At 46.8% G+C, this 16675-nt stretch overlaps 1 protein-coding gene across 1 annotated transcript in view; it reads right to left on the minus strand.

The window, feature by feature from the left end:
- The window catches only part of LOC138818623 (golgin subfamily A member 6-like protein 25), a 44732-nt gene extending 39920 nt beyond the window's left edge, over window positions 1–4812 (minus strand). Inside the window, exon 1 of the mRNA XM_070009602.1 lies at window positions 484–4812. Within this exon, the coding sequence (XP_069865703.1) occupies window positions 1060–4812 (3753 nt within the window). The 3' untranslated portion in view covers window positions 484–1059. The remainder of the gene's footprint in view (window positions 1–483) is intronic.
- Window positions 4813–16675: the final 11863 nt, after the last annotated feature.

A 16675-nucleotide genomic window follows, 5' to 3' on the forward strand; every position in this document is an offset into this window, starting at 1 on the left:
ACTGTGGCTCAAAGTGGTAGAGCGCTAGCATTGAGTGAAAGAGTCCAGGTCCTGAGTTCAAACCCCATGACCAACAAAAATAAAATTTTTTTTAAAAAGTCAAAGATGGAAACAATGCAGGTGCAAAGAAGACAACTTAGCATGGGTGATTTGAGTTTGATATAGAAGAAATAGTGATTGTGATGAGGTGATTAAAATATGAAGACTGGCAAAGATACAATTGGGAGAATCAGATGGTACAGCCCTGTGGGATATTAGATGGTAAATTGGCTGTATAGGAGGACAAAGTACAGAAATAGGGAGGGAACTAACCTTGAAAACCAACAAATGTGGGCCAGGGACATGGCTCAAGTGGTAGAGTACTTGCTTAGTAATTATAAGACTGAGTTCAAATCCTAGTACTGCAAATCCAAAGTAAGTAAATAACAGCAAAATAAACAAACAAACCAAATATAATCACTATGGTGGATTATGGCTTCTTACTTTTTTCACCTTGTAAGTTGCTCATCTCCATGTCCTCTTGTTTTTGTCCCCCTCATTCTTCAGGACCTGCTTCCAGATATTTTTTGCACTTCAGCCTACTTGTCCACAACCTTCCATGGTTATCCTTTATCCTGCTTTCTCCTCCTCTGTATGCATTCTCCTTCTCATATCTCCAATCTTAAATCGATTTCTCAAATATTCTTTAATAACCCAATATCCAATTTCCTCTATAATAAATTACTAAATCTCTTCTTTCTCCTCAAAAGATTCCTGTTACCATCTTTCCCATTCTTCTTCACTTCCACTGGTCCTTGTTCTCCTTCATTCCCACACTTTTTAGGCTGTGGCTTTCTCCTCTCTTCTTTCATTTTGAACCCTTCAGGATCAGTAATGTTCTTCTTGGCTCTAACTTTTCATCGTTGGTTTTCAATACTCCCCCACCACCTTGTTTCAATCCTTCATCCATTTCATCCACTGGGACCTTCATCTGTCATATCTTTCTCTTCCAATGCAACAGATTCTCCAGTAATATTTTTCTCTTCATTCAAGTCATTCTTATCAACTTCATTCCTTGGCTCAACCATTTCTAGTTCTTTCTCTTTCTATACTTTCTAAAGGAATTTCCATCTCATCAGGAGATCCTATCTCTCTTTCACCATCAGTAACTTTTATCACTGTTTCAATTTCCTCTTCTGTTTCACTCTCCTTTCTTGAGCCTTCCTCCAACTTCTCATTGGAATATAAGCTTTCAGCACTTGATCCCTGTTTATCTTCTGTGGATATCAAATCTTTTCCACCAGTCCTCAAATTCTCTCCACTGGACCTCTGTTTCTCTTCACTGGATCTCAGCTTCTCACCACTGGAACTGAGTTTCTTTCCACTGGAACTGAGTGTCTCTCCACTGGATCTCAGCTTGTCTCTACTGGGTCTAAGCTTCTCACCACTGGAATTGAGTTTCTTTCCACTGGAACTGAGTGTCTCTCCACTGGATATTAGCTTGTCTCTACTGGATTTGAGCTTCTCTTCACTGGATCTCAGCTTCTCACCACTGGAACTGGGTTTCTCTCGATTGGATGTGAGCATCTCTCCACTGGATCTGAGCTTGTCTCTACTGGATCTCAGCTTCTCCTCACTGGATCTCAGCTTCTCCTCACCGGAACTGGGTTTCTCCTCATTGGATGTGAGCATCTCTTCACTGGATCTGAGCTTGTCTCTACTGGGTCTGAGCTTGTCTCTACTGGATCTGAGCTTCTCACCACTGGAACTGGGTTTTTCTCCATCAGATGTGAGCACCTCTCCACTGGATCTGAGCTTCTCTCTACTGGATCTCAGCTTCTCACCACTGGAACTGGGTTTCTCTTCATTGGATGTGAGCATCTCTTCACTGGATCTGAGCTTGTCTCTATTGGATCTGAGCTTCTCTTCACTAGATCTCAGCTTCTCACCACCGGAACTGGGTTTCTCTCCATCAGATGTGAGCATCTCTCCACTGGATCTGAGCTTCTCTCTACTGGATCTCAGCTTCTCACCACTGGAACTGGGTTTCTCTTCATTGGATGTGAACATCTCTTCACTGGATCTGAGCTTGTCTCTACTGGATCTGAGCTTCTCTTCACTAGATCTCAGCTTCTCACCACCGGAACTGGGTTTCTCTACATCGGATGTGAGCATCTCTCCACTGGATCTGAGCTTGTCTCCACTGGATGTGAGCTCTTCACTGGATCTGAGGTTCTCTCCACTGGATTTGGGCTTCTTTTTACTGGATCTCAGCTTTTCATCTCTGGAACTGAGCTTCTCTTCACTGGGTCTGAGCATCTCTCCACTGGATCTGAGCTTCTCTTCACTGGATCTCAGCTTCTCACCACTGGAACTGGGTTTCTCTTCATTGGATGTGAGCATCTCTTCACTGGATCTGAGCTTGTCTCTATTGGATCTGAGCTTCTCTTCACTAGATCTCAGCTTCTCACCACCGGAACTGGGTTTCTCTCCATCAGATGTGAGCATCTCTCCACTGGATCTGAGCTTCTCTCTACTGGATCTCAGCTTCTCACCACTGGAACTGGGTTTCTCTTCATTGGATGTGAACATCTCTTCACTGGATCTGAGCTTGTCTCTACTGGATCTGAGCTTCTCTTCACTAGATCTCAGCTTCTCACCACCGGAACTGGGTTTCTCTACATCAGATGTGAGCATCTCTCCACTGGATCTGAGCTTGTCTCCACTGGATGTGAGCTCTTCACTGGATCTGAGGTTCTTTCCACTGGAACTGAGTGCCTCTCCACTGGATTTGGGCTTCTTTTTACTGGATCTCAGCTTTTCATCTCTGGAACTGAGCTTCTCTTCACTGGGTCTGAGCATCTCTCCACTGGATCTGAGCTTCTCTTCACTGGATCTCAGCTTCTCACCACTGGAACTGAGTTTCTCTCCACTAGATCTCAGCTTCTCTTCACTGGATCTCAGCTTCTCACCACTGGATCTCAGCTTCTCACCACTGGAACTGAGTGTCTCTCCACTAGATCTGAGTTTCTCTCCACTGGATCTGAGCTTCTCTTCACTGGATCTGGGCTTCTCTTCACTGGATCTGGGCTTCTCTTCACTGGATCTGGGTTTCTCTTCACTGGATCTGAGCTTCTCACCACTAGATCTGAGCTGCTCTTCACTAGATCTCAGCTTCTCGCCACTGGAACTGGATTTCTCTCCACTGGATTTGAGTGTCTCTCCACTGGATCTGAGCTTCTCTTCACTAGATCTCAACTTCTCACCACTGGATCTGAGCTTGTCTCTACTGGATCTGAGCTTGTCTCTACTGGACCTGAGCTTCTTTTCACTGGATCTCAGCTTCTCACCACTGGAACTGGGTTTCTCTCCACTGGATTTGAGCATCTCTCTACTGGATCTGAGCTTGTCTTTACTGGATCTGAACTTCTCTTCACTAGGTCTCAGCTTCTCACCACTGGAACTGAGCTTTTCTCCACTGGATCTGAGTGTCTCTCCACTGGTTCTGAGCTTGTCTCTACTGGATCTGAGCTTGTCTTCACTAGGTCTCAGCTTCTCACCACTGGACCTGAGCTTCTCACTAGACTTGAGCTTCTCACCACTGGACCTGAGCTTCTCACCACTGGACCTGAGCTTCTGTCCACTGGATCTGAGCTTCTCTCCACTGGATCTGAGCTTTTCTCCACTGGATTTGAGTGTCTCTCCACTGGATCTGAGCTTGTCTCTACTGGATCTGTGCTTGTCTTCACTAGGTCTCAGCTTCTCACCACTGGACCTGAGCTTCTCACCACTAGACCTGGGCTTTTCACCACTGGACCTAAGCTTCTGTCCACTGGATCTGAGCTTCTCTCCACTGGATCTGAGCTTTTCTCCACTGATTCTGAGCTTTTCTCCACTGATTCTGAGCTTCTCACCACTGGACCTGTGCTTCTCACTACTGGACCTGAGCTTCTGTCCACTGGATCTGAGCTTCTCTCCACTGGATCTGAGCTTTTCTCCACTGATTCTACGTTTCTCCTCACTTGATCTCCGTTTCTTTCCCCTGGATGTTGACTTCTCTCCAATGGATCCACGCTGCTTTTCTCCCCCAGAGGTTGACTTCTCTCCTTCAGGTCTTACCTTCTTTTCAGTATGCCCAAGCTTCTCTACACTGGATCTCAGCTTCTCGCTACTGGGCCCAAGCTTCTCTTCACTGGGTTTCACCTCCTCTCTACTGGCTCTCTGCTCCTCCCCACTGGGCCTCAGCTCCTCATTCTGTCCCAGTTGATACCTTCTAGAACTCAAGTCCTCTACCCCGGTCTCCACCTTGTTGCCATTTGCTGTCAACCTGTCTTCAAACCCAGACCCCACTCTGGAGCGCGTTGTCATCTCTGAACTCTCGGGTATGGCCCCAGTTTGGCCTTTTGCTTCCTCCTCCTGCGTCTTCCAGACTTCTATTAGGTTGTTTTCCCCCAAACCAGGCAGAGCTTGTACTGTGCTTGCTCCACGGGGCCTGGGCTTCTTGTCCACTATCTTCTGACTCGAGCCTCGCTTTTCCAGCAAGACCTTTTTTCCCTCAGCCCTCAAGTCCCTCCATTTAGGCTTTGGCGGGCTTCTCTCCAGGAGCTCTATCTTCTTCCCAATGACTATGAGCCCTTGCCAGGGTTCGCACAATTTCCCTTTCTCCGGCAACACCGGCGCCCTCCTGTAGCCCACTTCCGGCGGTGGACGCCCATGGATGCCGGGGCTGCCCTGCGTTCGGGGCTTGCCGCTCCCCCTCGGGGTTCTAAACTTTTTCCTCTCCCTCACGTCCAAGGGTAAATACGACGGCTGAGGCCTTTTCTCCACAGACATCGCCTCCGGCCCTCGCCCCAACCCCACCTAGCTGACTCCAGCTCCCCATTCCCCCCTAACCCCACCCTCCCTCCCACCATCGGCCTCCTGCCGCCGCCCTGCCCGGCCCCACCTTGTGCGCAGGCGCAGGTCCCGCGTGACCGTTAGAAGGCGGGACCGGAAAGGCTGGGCCGGGACTCCGCAACTGGGGTAGGAGGAAAATCTGGACGCAGAGCCTGTGACCCTTGTGACCCTAGAGTTTACACTCGGCAGGCTCATCGCCGGTCCACCCCTCCCGCTAACACTTGGTCCGGGTCCTGCGCTGTGCTTTTAAATCCTGGGGCTTGGACACAGAATTGATAGGCGTTGCAACCAATGGCGCGGCACACTGTAGACTAGTACCCAATCAAAAGTCGCTGCTTTGGATGACGTCAATGGGAACCACCTCAGACTCTGTCAGGGAGGGGAGAGTGTCTGAGCCGGCTTGCAGGATCTCTCACTTACTTCAACGAAGCTTCCAGAGCGTGCCCGCAATGGCCTGCAACGGAATCCTTGTGTACTACAGCCGAGGAATATAATGGAGACGCATCCAGAAATGGAAGGAGAGTAAGGAAAAGGAAGGATGCAAACCCCCTTCCAACCTCCACCTCTCTCCATCATCCCTGTACCTAAGCAGGGATAGAGACCTGAGCAGGGGAATGGGTTGTTTCTATAGCACCTGCATAGGGACCGTTAGGATACCAAGGTAAGGAATGACATCCTATTCTTGCCCAAGTTGGGGAATCCAGTTCAGCATTTAGGGCTTGAGTATGTGTGTCCATATAATCATAAGATCATTCTTCCTTTTTTTTTCCTTTCGGCTTCATTCATCAAATCCTCATTAAACATCTACCTTGTGCCCAGGATGCTTAGGAGAAACAGAGGTACAGCCTTTTGGGGGTTGGAGGCACGTGCTTAGTGAGTTATGGATGAAGATAAGGGCAGAGTAGATGTGGTCCATCCTGGAAGTCCCATTTCTCTCAAGCAGAGTGAAGAGTGTAGGTATGAGCAGAGATACTAGGACCTCAGGAAAGAGGCCCAGTCCTATAAGCCAACTGCACCAGTGAGCCAGACTGTCTTGTGTTGAGTGGGTGAATGGGAATTAGAGAGCCTGCCCGAGGAGTGTCAGAAAATCCATGTGAGGGGGGCTGGAAAGGTGCCTCAGTGGTAGAGCGCTTGCCTTGCATAACTGAGGCCCTGGGTTCGATTCCTCAGCATCGCATAAGCAGAAAAAGCCGGAAGTGGCACTGTGGCTCAAGTGATAGAGTGCTAGCCTTGAGCTGAAGAGCTGAGGGACAGCGCCCAGGCCCAGAGTTCAGGCCCTACGACCAACCAAAAAAAAAAAGAAAATCCATGTGAGGAGAGGGATTCAAGTGGAGTTTGGAGGTGTCAGAGGGGTTGAGAGACACAAAGCATAGAACAACAAGTATCTGCTTCAATGCGCATCTATATTCATATTATTCGTGTATATGTAATGACTACAGCAGAACTTAACATATTATAAAAGCAACTATAACTGATAACTTAGTTATTGGTATTGTTACTATTATCAAATAGAATGCTATGTGTTTTGAGGATGTGCAATTTTTTTTTTTTTGGTCGGCTGTGGGGCTTGAACTCAGGGCTTGGGCGCTATCCCTTAGCTCTTCAGCTCAAAGCGAGTGCTCTACCTCGAGCCACAGCACCACTTCCGGTTTTCTAGTGCTTTTATTGGAGGTAAGAGTCTCATGGACTTTCCTGCCCCGACTGGCTTTGAACTGTGATCCTCAGATCTCAGCCTCCTGAGTAGCTAGGATTACAACGTGAGCCACTGGCACCCTGCTGTGCTGAATGTTTTAAATGACAGATGTACCCCTAGACTTTGTAAGAGCCATACTTTCCAAAAGTCCACTACTAGTACTCATATTCTATGTTAAAGATTTCCTCCTCTAAGATCCTTTTTTTTTTTTTTTTTTGTCAGTCATGGGCACTGAACTCGGCCTGAGCGCTGTCCCTCAGCTTTTCAGCTAAAAATTAGTGTTCTACCACTTGAGCCACAGGGCCACTTCTGGTTTTCTGAGTGGTTTATTGGAGATAAACCTACCAGGACTGGCTTTGAGTCTGGATCCTCAGATCTCAACCTCCTGAGAGGCATGAGCCACTGGCTCCTCCTTTAAATGTAGAGATATTGCCAGGCACCAGTGATTCATGCCTGTAATCCTTGCTATGTTTTTTTTTTTTTTTTTTTTTTTTTGCCAGTCGTGGGGCCTGAACACTGGGCCTCAGTGCTGTCTGTCAGCTCTTAAACTCAAGGCTAGTGCTCTACCATTTGAGCCACAGTGCCATTTCCAGCTTTTTCTGCTTATGTGATGCTGAGGAATCGAACACAGGGCCTCATGCATGCAAGGCAAGCACTCTACCACTGAGCCACCTTCCCAGCCCCAATCCTCGCTATGTTAGGATTATGGTTTGAAGTCAGCTCAGGCAAGAAAGTCTGTGAAACTCTTATCTCCAATAAACTACCAAAAAGCTGGAAGTAAAGCTGTAACTCAAGTGGTAGAGCACTAGCCCTGAGCAAAAAATGACCCCGGACACCACCCAGGCCCTGAGTTTAAGCCCCAGGGAGGGCACAAACACACACACACACACACACACACACACACACACAAAGATATTAAAATAGTAAAGGACTAGGAACATGGCTTAATGGTGGAACGTTTGCACACACACACACACACACACACACAAAGATATTAAAATAGTAAAGGACTAGGAACATGGCTTAATGGTGGAACGTTTGTCTTGCATGCATAAAGCCCAAGGTTTGATCCACAGAGCCTATATATGAAATCAGGTAAAATACTTGATTAATACAACTGAGGGCAAGAAAGAATAAAATTATAGGCTGGACATGGTAGGACATGCCTATAAACCCAGCTACTTGGAAGGCACAGATAACAGAATGATAGTCAAAGGCTACCCTGAGCAAAAACTAAAAGCAGGCTGGGAATGTAGCTTAGTGGTAGAGTGCATGCATGAAGCCTTGGGTTCGATTCCTCTGTCCCACATACCAAAACAGCCAGAAATGGCTCTGTGGCTCAAGGGGTAGAGTACCAGCCTTGAACAAAAAAAAGCTAAAGGAGAGAGCTCTGATCTGAGTTCAAGTACAGGCACTAAGTAAATAAGTAAATACCCTAAAGCAAAAGAACTAAGGTATGGTTCAAGTGGTAGAACACACATATAAAGCCCTGAGTTCAAATGCCAGTTCTAGGGAAAAAAGTAATAAATACATATGACCAGTGGGACACCTCAGCACAAAGACATGGGTATATGTCTGAAGTGACAGATGCACTAGTTACTCTGATCTGATGAAGTACACACATTGTATACATGAATGTAAATGCCACGTTGTGCCCTGTAAATTTGTACCATTACTATATATCAATGAAAATAAAAATATTTGAGCTGGGCAGGAGTGGCTTAGCTACTCAGAAAGCTGAGATCTGAGGACTGAGGTTCAAAGCCAGGGCAGACAAAACTGCAAGCAAAAAGCTGGAAGTGGAGGAGCGGCTCAAGTGGCAGAGTGCTAGAACTGATAAAAAAGCCGGCCAAGCATGAGTGCAGGGCCCTGAGTTCAAGTTCCAGTACTGGCGCATGCACACACACACACACACACACACACACACACACACCACACAATTGTAAAAAGGACGGAACAAGCAAAGGAAAAAAGCAGGACAGCAAGTTTGTAGCCTATTATACCATTAATTACAAGAATTATGAATGTTCTAAACACTTAAATTTAAAAAGCATCATTGGGGTGTGGCTCAAGTGATAGAGTGCCTGAGTTAAAACCCCAGTACCACCAAGAAAAGGAAAAACAAACAAGCATTGTCAGATTAGATTTTTTTAAGAAAAAAAATATAGTTTTTTTAAAAAATAGATATTTTAAGCGGTCTGTGGTGATACACACCTGTAATTCCAACACTCAGGAGTTTGAAGCAGGAAAATACCGAGTTCATAACCAGTCTGAATTACATAGCATAACTTTGTCTCAAAAATAGACATATATTTTAAACATGAGAACTTAGAAACTTGGTGCCAGTGGCCCATGTCTGTAATCCTAGCTACTCAGGAGCCTAAGGTCTGAGGATCAATGTACAAAGCCAACCAGGCAGGCAAAGCCATGAGACTGTTATCTCCAAGTAACCACCAAAAAATACCATAAATAGAGCTGTGGCTCAGGTGGTAGAGCACCAGCATTCAGCAGAAAAGGCTAAGGGATAGCACCCAGACCCTGAGTTTAAGCTCTAGTACCCTCTCTTTCTTTTCTTTTTAATTTTTCTTTTCTTTTTTTTTTTTTTTTCCGTTCGTGGGGCCTGAACTCTGGGCCTGGGTGCTGTCCCTCAGCTCTTTAGCTCAAGGCTAGCGCTCTACCACTTGAGCCACAGCGCCACTTTCGGCCTTTTCTGCTTATGTAGTGCTGAGGAATTGAACCCAGGGCCTCATGCATGCAAGGCAAGCACTCTACCACTGAGCCACCTTCCCAGCCCCCCTAGTACCCTCTGAAAACAATTAAGTTGTTGAGCCAGGCGCCAGTAGCTTACACCTGTAATCCTAGCTACTCAGGAGGCTGAGATCTGAGGATCACGGTTCAAAGCCAGTCCGTGAAACTTATCTCCAATAAACCACCAGAAAACCGGAAGTGGCACTGTAGCTCAAGTGGTAGAGCGCTAGCCTTGAGCTGAAGAGCTGAGGGACAGAGCTCAGGCCCAGAGTTCAAGCCCCACAACCGATTTAAAAAAAAAAAAATTAAGTTGTGGTAAAGGTGACTTCCATCCTCTCCACAGCATTTGCATTCACAGATGTTGTCCTGCACCAGGACTGGCAGGCTCCCACCAGATGTGCAGGAGGCCTTTGGAAAGTCCAGGGCACAGTGGCCAGGGATCACATTGGCCAGGTAATTGTGTCCATCCACACCAAGCTGCAGAATAAATAACATGTGACTGAGGCCCTAAGCTAGACCGAGGCCCTAACCTAGAACAAGCTCAAGTTCCCTTGCTGTCAGAAGAGCCGCATATCCAAGAAGCGGGGCTTTACTATGTTTAATGCAGATGAGCTTGAAGACATGTCTGACCCATAATAGCTGTGGAGTCAAATATATCCCAAATCGTGGACCTCCAATAACTGGGGAGCCTGCACTCATGAGGACCTCCACCTACCCCACCACTAATCGTCTTAATCATGCTCATCAATAATCTGTCATGCCCACAGTTTTGTTTTGTTTTGTTTACTGCACCAGATGCCAGTGGCTTATCCCTGTAATCCTAATCAGGAGGCTGAGATCTGAGGATTATGGTTTGAAGACAGCCCTGGCAGAGACGTCCATGAGAGTCTTATCACCAGTTAACTACAAAATGCTGGAAGTGGGCTAGGAAGGTGGCTCAGTGGTAGAGCGCTTGTCTTGCATGCCAGAGGCCCTGGATTCAATTCCTCAGCACCACATAAGCAAAAAGAAAAAAGCTGGAAGTGGCGCTGTGGCTCAAGTGGTAGAGCGCTAGCCTTGAGCTGAAGAGCTGAGGGACAGCGCCCAGGCTCAGAGTTCAGGCCCCACGACCAGACCCTCCCCCAACCCCCCAAAAAAACAAAAAACAAAACAAAACAAAAAAAATGCTGGAAGTACAGCTGTGGCTCATGTGGTAGAGTGCTAGCCTTGAGCAAAAAAGCTTAGGGACTGCGCCCAGGGCCTGAGTTCAAACCCCAGGACACACACACACACACACACACACACACACACACACACACACACACACACACACACACACACACACACACACACACACACACACACACACACACACACACACACACACACACACACACACACACACACACACACACTTACTTTTAAAGGAAAATCCAGTATCTCACAACACAGATAAAAATTACACACAAAATAGGATCATGTTGCCGGGCGCTGGTGGCTCACGCCTCTCAGGAGGCTGAGATCTGAGGATCCAGGTTCAAAGCCAGCCCGGGCAGGAAAGACCGTGAGACTCCTATCTCCAATAAACCACCAGAAAAGCGGAAGTGGAGCTGTAGCTCAAGTGGTAGAGCGCTCGCCTTGAGCTGAAGAGCTGAGGGACAGCGCCCAGGCCCAGAGTTCAAGCCCCACGACCGACAAAAAAAAAAAAAAAAAATAGGATTATGTTAAGCCACAAGCTGGCAGCTCACTCTTACAATCCTCAGGAGGCTGAGAGGATGGCTGTTCAAAGCCATGCCACACAGGAAAGTCCATGAGACTCTTACCTCCAATTAACCACCAGAAAACTGGTAGTGGGGCAGTCGCTCAAAGTGGTAGAGTGCTAGTCTTGAGCAAAAAGGCTCAGTGACAGCACCAGGCCCTGAGTTCAAGCCCAGTGCCAACAACAAAAAAATAGGATCATGTTGAATAAGCCACAGAATAAAATAAAACGGAGCATAGCTTTGCTTGAGGAAAACAAGATTGGGTGAATTCAATAATGCCGAGTACCAGGACTCGCCCTGGCAGCCAAGCTGGCGCAGTTCCTGTTGATTAAGAACCAGGTAAGGATCTGGCTCAGTAGGACGGACATACACGTCACCCAGTCATCTTCCTCCACGCAGTCTCCTCGAAGTGGCTGCAGAACACAGCCGCCTCGGCTCGCGCTCCGGTTCAGCAGGTGGGACTTGAACTCACAGCACGTCCTGATCAACACCTGCAACCCGTGCAGGAGGCTGCGCGGGTGACCTGGCACCCCGCCACTGGCCTCCCATGATTGTTTTAGGGCTCCTGGTTATGTAGGGCAACATCGAAGTCCCGGATGTCCTGGGCGGTGGGGTGTGGCCACTCCTCGGAGAAGTTTCTCAGTCCCGGATCTAAAAGAACTGGTTACTGCTGGGCGAGGCCTCGCCCGGAGCGTGGGGCCTGGGGGCAGCGGAGTTCCGGTGCGCCCGGAGCTGAGCTGGGAATCAGCGGGATGAAGGCGCAGGAAGCCCTTCCACGAGGCCTGGAGCACGGGCCGAGTGCTGCGGGGACTGGCTAGAACGTGGGCCACACAGGAGCTTGGTGGTGAAGCCCCAGCCTCTTGACATCTGAGATCGATTCTGAGAGACTTGGGACAAGTGTGTGGGACGGGAAGAACAGAGGCAGGGAAGAGGGAAGGAGCTTCTTTCTGCCATGCCTGAATGTATGTAGATTTAGGAGGTGTTGCCAAGTGTGGGGGGGGAGGGGGGAATTTCGTTGTTTTTAGTATGGGTTTTTTGGTTCCTTTTTTTTTTTTTGGTCCTGGGACTTGAACTCTGGGCCTGGGCGCTGTCCCTGCGCTCTCCAGCTCTAAGCGAGAGCTCTACCGCTTTAGCCACAGGACCACTTCCGGTTTCCTGGTGGATTATTTGAGATAAGAGTCTCACGGACTTGCCTGCCCGAGCTGGCTTTGAACCACTATCCTCAGATCTCAGCCTCCTGAGTAGCTAGGATTGCAGGCGTGAGCCACTGGAGCCTGGCTTTGGTTCCCAATTTTTGTATATAAGCAGGTACAAGGAATATTACTGTTTACTGTTTTTTGGATAAAATTTTGCTGGCTATAATACCAAGTGGAAAACTGGTACTATGGGTTAGAACAGATAAGTAAACAAGTAAATTGATGCAAAAATCAAGGGCAAAATAACTATTATATGGAAAAATAAAAGTTTATATACATTTTAAAAATACAAAATGGGGCTGGGGATGTGGCTTAGTGGTAGAGTGTTTGCCTAGCATGCATGAAGCCCTAGGTTCTATTACTCAGTTCCTCATTAACAGAAAAAGCCAGAAGTGGCACTGTGGCTCAAGCGGTAGAGTGCTAGCCTTGAACAAAAGAAGCTCAGGGACAGTGCCCAGGCCCTGAGGTCAAGCCCCAGGACTGGCAATGAATGAATCAAAGAAAGAAATATAAACAAATGCAAAAAACCCAACAACCAAAACTTTACTGTTTAAAGAAGATAAGAGAAAATCCATGAAAAATTTTAAGCACCATTTAAAATAGAAATCACGGGGCAGATCTAGCCAGAGCCAGGTTCTAGGGGCTTACATGTGTAATCCTAGCTACTCAGAAGGTTAAAATGTGAGGATTGCAGTTCAAAGCCAGACCAGGCAGAAAAATCTCTTGAGACTCTTCTCTCCAATTAACCAGCAGAAATATGGAAATGGAGCTGTGGCTCAAAGTGGTAGAATGCTAGCCTTGAGCAAAAGAATTTAGCAAGAGCACCCAGGCTCTGGTTCAAGCCCCACAACTTACCAAAAAATAAAAAAAAAACTAACAAAAGGTATGCAGGAAAATATTAACACAGTACTGAGAAGCCGGGCGCTGGTGGCTCACGCCTGTAATCCTAGCTACTCAGGAGGCTGAGAGCTGAGGATCGCAGTTCAAAGCCAGCCCGGGCAGGAGAGACCGTGAGACTCCTATCTCCAATAAAACCACCAGAAAACCGGAAGTGGCGCTGTAGCTCAAGTGGTAGAGTGCTTGCCTTGAGCTGAAGAGCTGAGGGACAGCGTCCAAGCCCAGAGTTCAAGCCCCACGACCGACCAAAAAAAAACAGTACTGAGAAAAATTAAAGACTCAAGTAATTAGAAGGGTATTTGGTTGGAAGATTCAGTTTCTGTTTTTCCCAGATTAATTTAGAGATTAAATATAATCTCAATCAAAACCCCAATAAACTTCTTGCAATAGAAATTAGCAAGCTGAACTTTTCTGGAAGTGTAAAGGACCTATAATCGTCAAAATGATAATGACAAAGAACAAGAGTTGGGGTATAGCTTTAATTCTAGCACTGGGGAGGCTGAGGTAGGAAGATCATGAGTGACACTAGCCTGGGCTATATAGCAAACCCTATATCCACACACACACACACACACACACACACACACACCTGGGCTATATAGCAAACCCTATATCAACACACACACACACACACACACACACACACACACACGTCCAGATGGCTGTTAAGAACATAAAAAGCTGCTCTACCTCATCCCTTACCTGGAAACACAAGTTAAACCTCCAGTTAACTATTACCCTACATATCTGTATCAATGTGGCAAAAGTAAAAATGACTAACAAGTCTTAGTACTAGTGAGGGTGTGGCACAGCTGGAACATTCATGCAGCGCTGATGGGAATGTGAACTAGTTCAATCATCTTGAAAAACTAGCAGTATCTGCAAAAAGCGTTTAATTAAAAATAAGCCTGCCTATAATCAAGAAGCACTTCCACCCAACAGAAACAACTCTTCCAAACACACACACACACCTTCCCAAAAGAAGCAGGAAACAACATTCAACATTCATGAGAGTTTTATTCTAAACAACCAACAACTTCTCCTCAATAGAATGGGTAAATAAACAATAAGGTTCCAGAAGAGAATAGTACAGTTATGAAAATGACTGAGCTTACTCAGCAACATAGATGAATCTCACTAAAGAATAGCCAGTCATCACGCCTATAATCCTAGCTACTCAGGAGGCTGAGATCTGAGGATCTCTGTTCAAAGACAGCCCAGGCAGGAAAGTTAGTGAGACTTTTTTTTTGTTGTTTTGTTTTTGTTTTTTGTTGTCTGTGGGGCTTGAACTCTGGGCCTGGACACTGGTCCCTGAGCTCTTCAGCTCAAGGCGAGCACTCGACCACCTGAGCCATAGCACTACTTCTGGTTTTCTGGTGGTTCATTGGAGATAAGAGTCTCACAGGGGCTGGGAAGGTGGCTCAGTGGTAGAGCGCTTGCCTTGCATGCCTGAGGACCTGGGTTCAATTCCTCAGCACCACATAAGCAAAAAAAGAAAAAAGCCGGAAGTGGCGCTGTGGCTCAAATGGTAGAGCGCTAGCCTTGAGCTGAAGAGCTGAGGGACAGCGCCCAGGCCCAGAGTACAGGCCCCATGACGGGACTCCCCCCCCCAAAAAAAAAAAAAAGAGTCTCACAGGAACTTTCCTGCCCGGACTGGCTTTGAACCATGATCCTCAGATCTCAGCCTACTGAGTAGCTAGAATTATAGGTGTGAGCCACCAGTGCCTGGCTCTGTGAGACTCGTCTCCAATGAACCACCAGAAAACCAGAAGTGGTGCTGTGGCACAAGTGGTAGAGTGCTAGCCTTGAGCTGAAGAGCTGAGGGACAATGCCCAGGCCCAGAGTTCAAGGCAAAGACTGACAAAAAAAAAAAAAAAGAATAGGGACAGAGCCAGGTGTAGGGATGATGCTTATAATCCTAGTTACTACTAGGTACAGGAGGCTGTGCTCTGAAGATCATGGTTCAAAGCCAGCCCAGGCAAGAAAGTCTGCGAGACTCATATTTCCAATTAACCACCTAAAGCTGGAAGTGGAACTGTGGTTTAAGTGATAGAGCGCTAGCCTTAAGCACAAAAGTTCAGACTCATCTCTAGGTACTGAGTTCAAGCTAAGGACCAACTCAAAAATAAACAAACCAGAGGCTGTTTGCTCTTGCCTGTAATCCAAGCTACAGCTGAGATCTAAGGATCACAGTTTGAAGCCAGCCCAGGCAGGAAAGTCCATGAGACTCTTATCTTCAATTAACTGAAAGTGGCACTGTGGCTCAGGATAGTACACAGACCCTGAGTTCAAGCTCCAGGACCAGCAAAAATAAATAAACAACAAAATGTGAGTTTAGATAGATATAGATAAGCAAAAATAATAATAATAATAAATTTAAAAAAGAAAGGAAAAGCCAGGCTTTGGTGGCTCACATGTAATCCTAGCTACTCACATGTAATCCTAGCTACTCAGGAGGCTGAGATCTGAGGATCTCTGTTCAAAGACAGCCCAGGCAGGAAAGTCCATGAGACTCTTATCTCCAATAAACTACTAGAAAACAGGAAGTGACACTGTGGCGCAAGTGGTAGGTGCTAGCCTTGAGCTGAAGGAGCTGAGGGACAGGGCCCAGGCCCAGAGTTCAAGCCCCATGACCGACAAGAAAGAAAGAAAGAAAGAAAGAAAGAAAGAAAGAAAGAAAGAAAGAAAGAAAGAAAGAAAGAAAGAAAGAAAGGAAGGAAGGAAGGAAGGAAGGAAGGAAGGAAGGAAGGAAGGAAGGAAGGAAAGACAATGGAAATAGCTCAATAAGTGACTTCAGTCACTTTGTTCACAATGAAGAGCCAGGAGCAGGAGACAGGCACAGGATTTCTGTCTATGTAGGAGGAATCCTAGACTACATGTGGGCTGGGTATGGCCTGGTTTGGGGGCCCATAGACCATTAGGAGGCCTCATCACAGAGACTGTCCCTCAAAGTGTGCCAAGGGCAGTCAGAGGAGAAAGGAAGCTGCTAGGTGTGGAGGGTTGGTGCACATCTCTAATCTGATGAGCAGCAAGTAGGGTGGCCGGAGTCTCTGGTCTCAGTATTACTGCACAATGGCCTAGACACAGTAGGTTTCCTAACATGCAGGTGAGACCAGAATACAAGCAAAAGGGCTGGGCGTGGGGGGAGGGGAGGGGGAGAAGCTTGAGTGGTAGAGCACTTGCCTAAGAGAGGCCCTAGGTTCAATTCCCAGTACTGCAACAATAATAAATAAATGAAGCAAGCAAAAGAATTACTTGTGCATATGGAATTTGTATATTCCATAGCTTAATTCAGGAATGCAAAGAATATAAAGCTTGGTGCTTTGCTGGCCTTTATTATTATTATTATGGTTGTTTTTTTTTTTTTTTTGGTTGTGGGGCTTGAACTCAGGGCCAGGGTACTGTCTTTGAGCCTCTTTGTGTTCAAGGCTAGCACTCTACCATTTGAATCACAGCACCATTTCTAGTGTTTGGGTGGTTAACTGGAGATGAGTCTCATGGGGACTTTTCTGCCCCAGAAGACTTAG

The sequence above is a fragment of the Dipodomys merriami genome, unplaced genomic scaffold, assembly GCF_024711535.1.
Source record: "Dipodomys merriami isolate MVZ:Mamm:240054 unplaced genomic scaffold, mDipMer1.0.p SCAF_78, whole genome shotgun sequence".
Lineage (NCBI taxonomy): Eukaryota > Metazoa > Chordata > Mammalia > Rodentia > Heteromyidae > Dipodomys > Dipodomys merriami.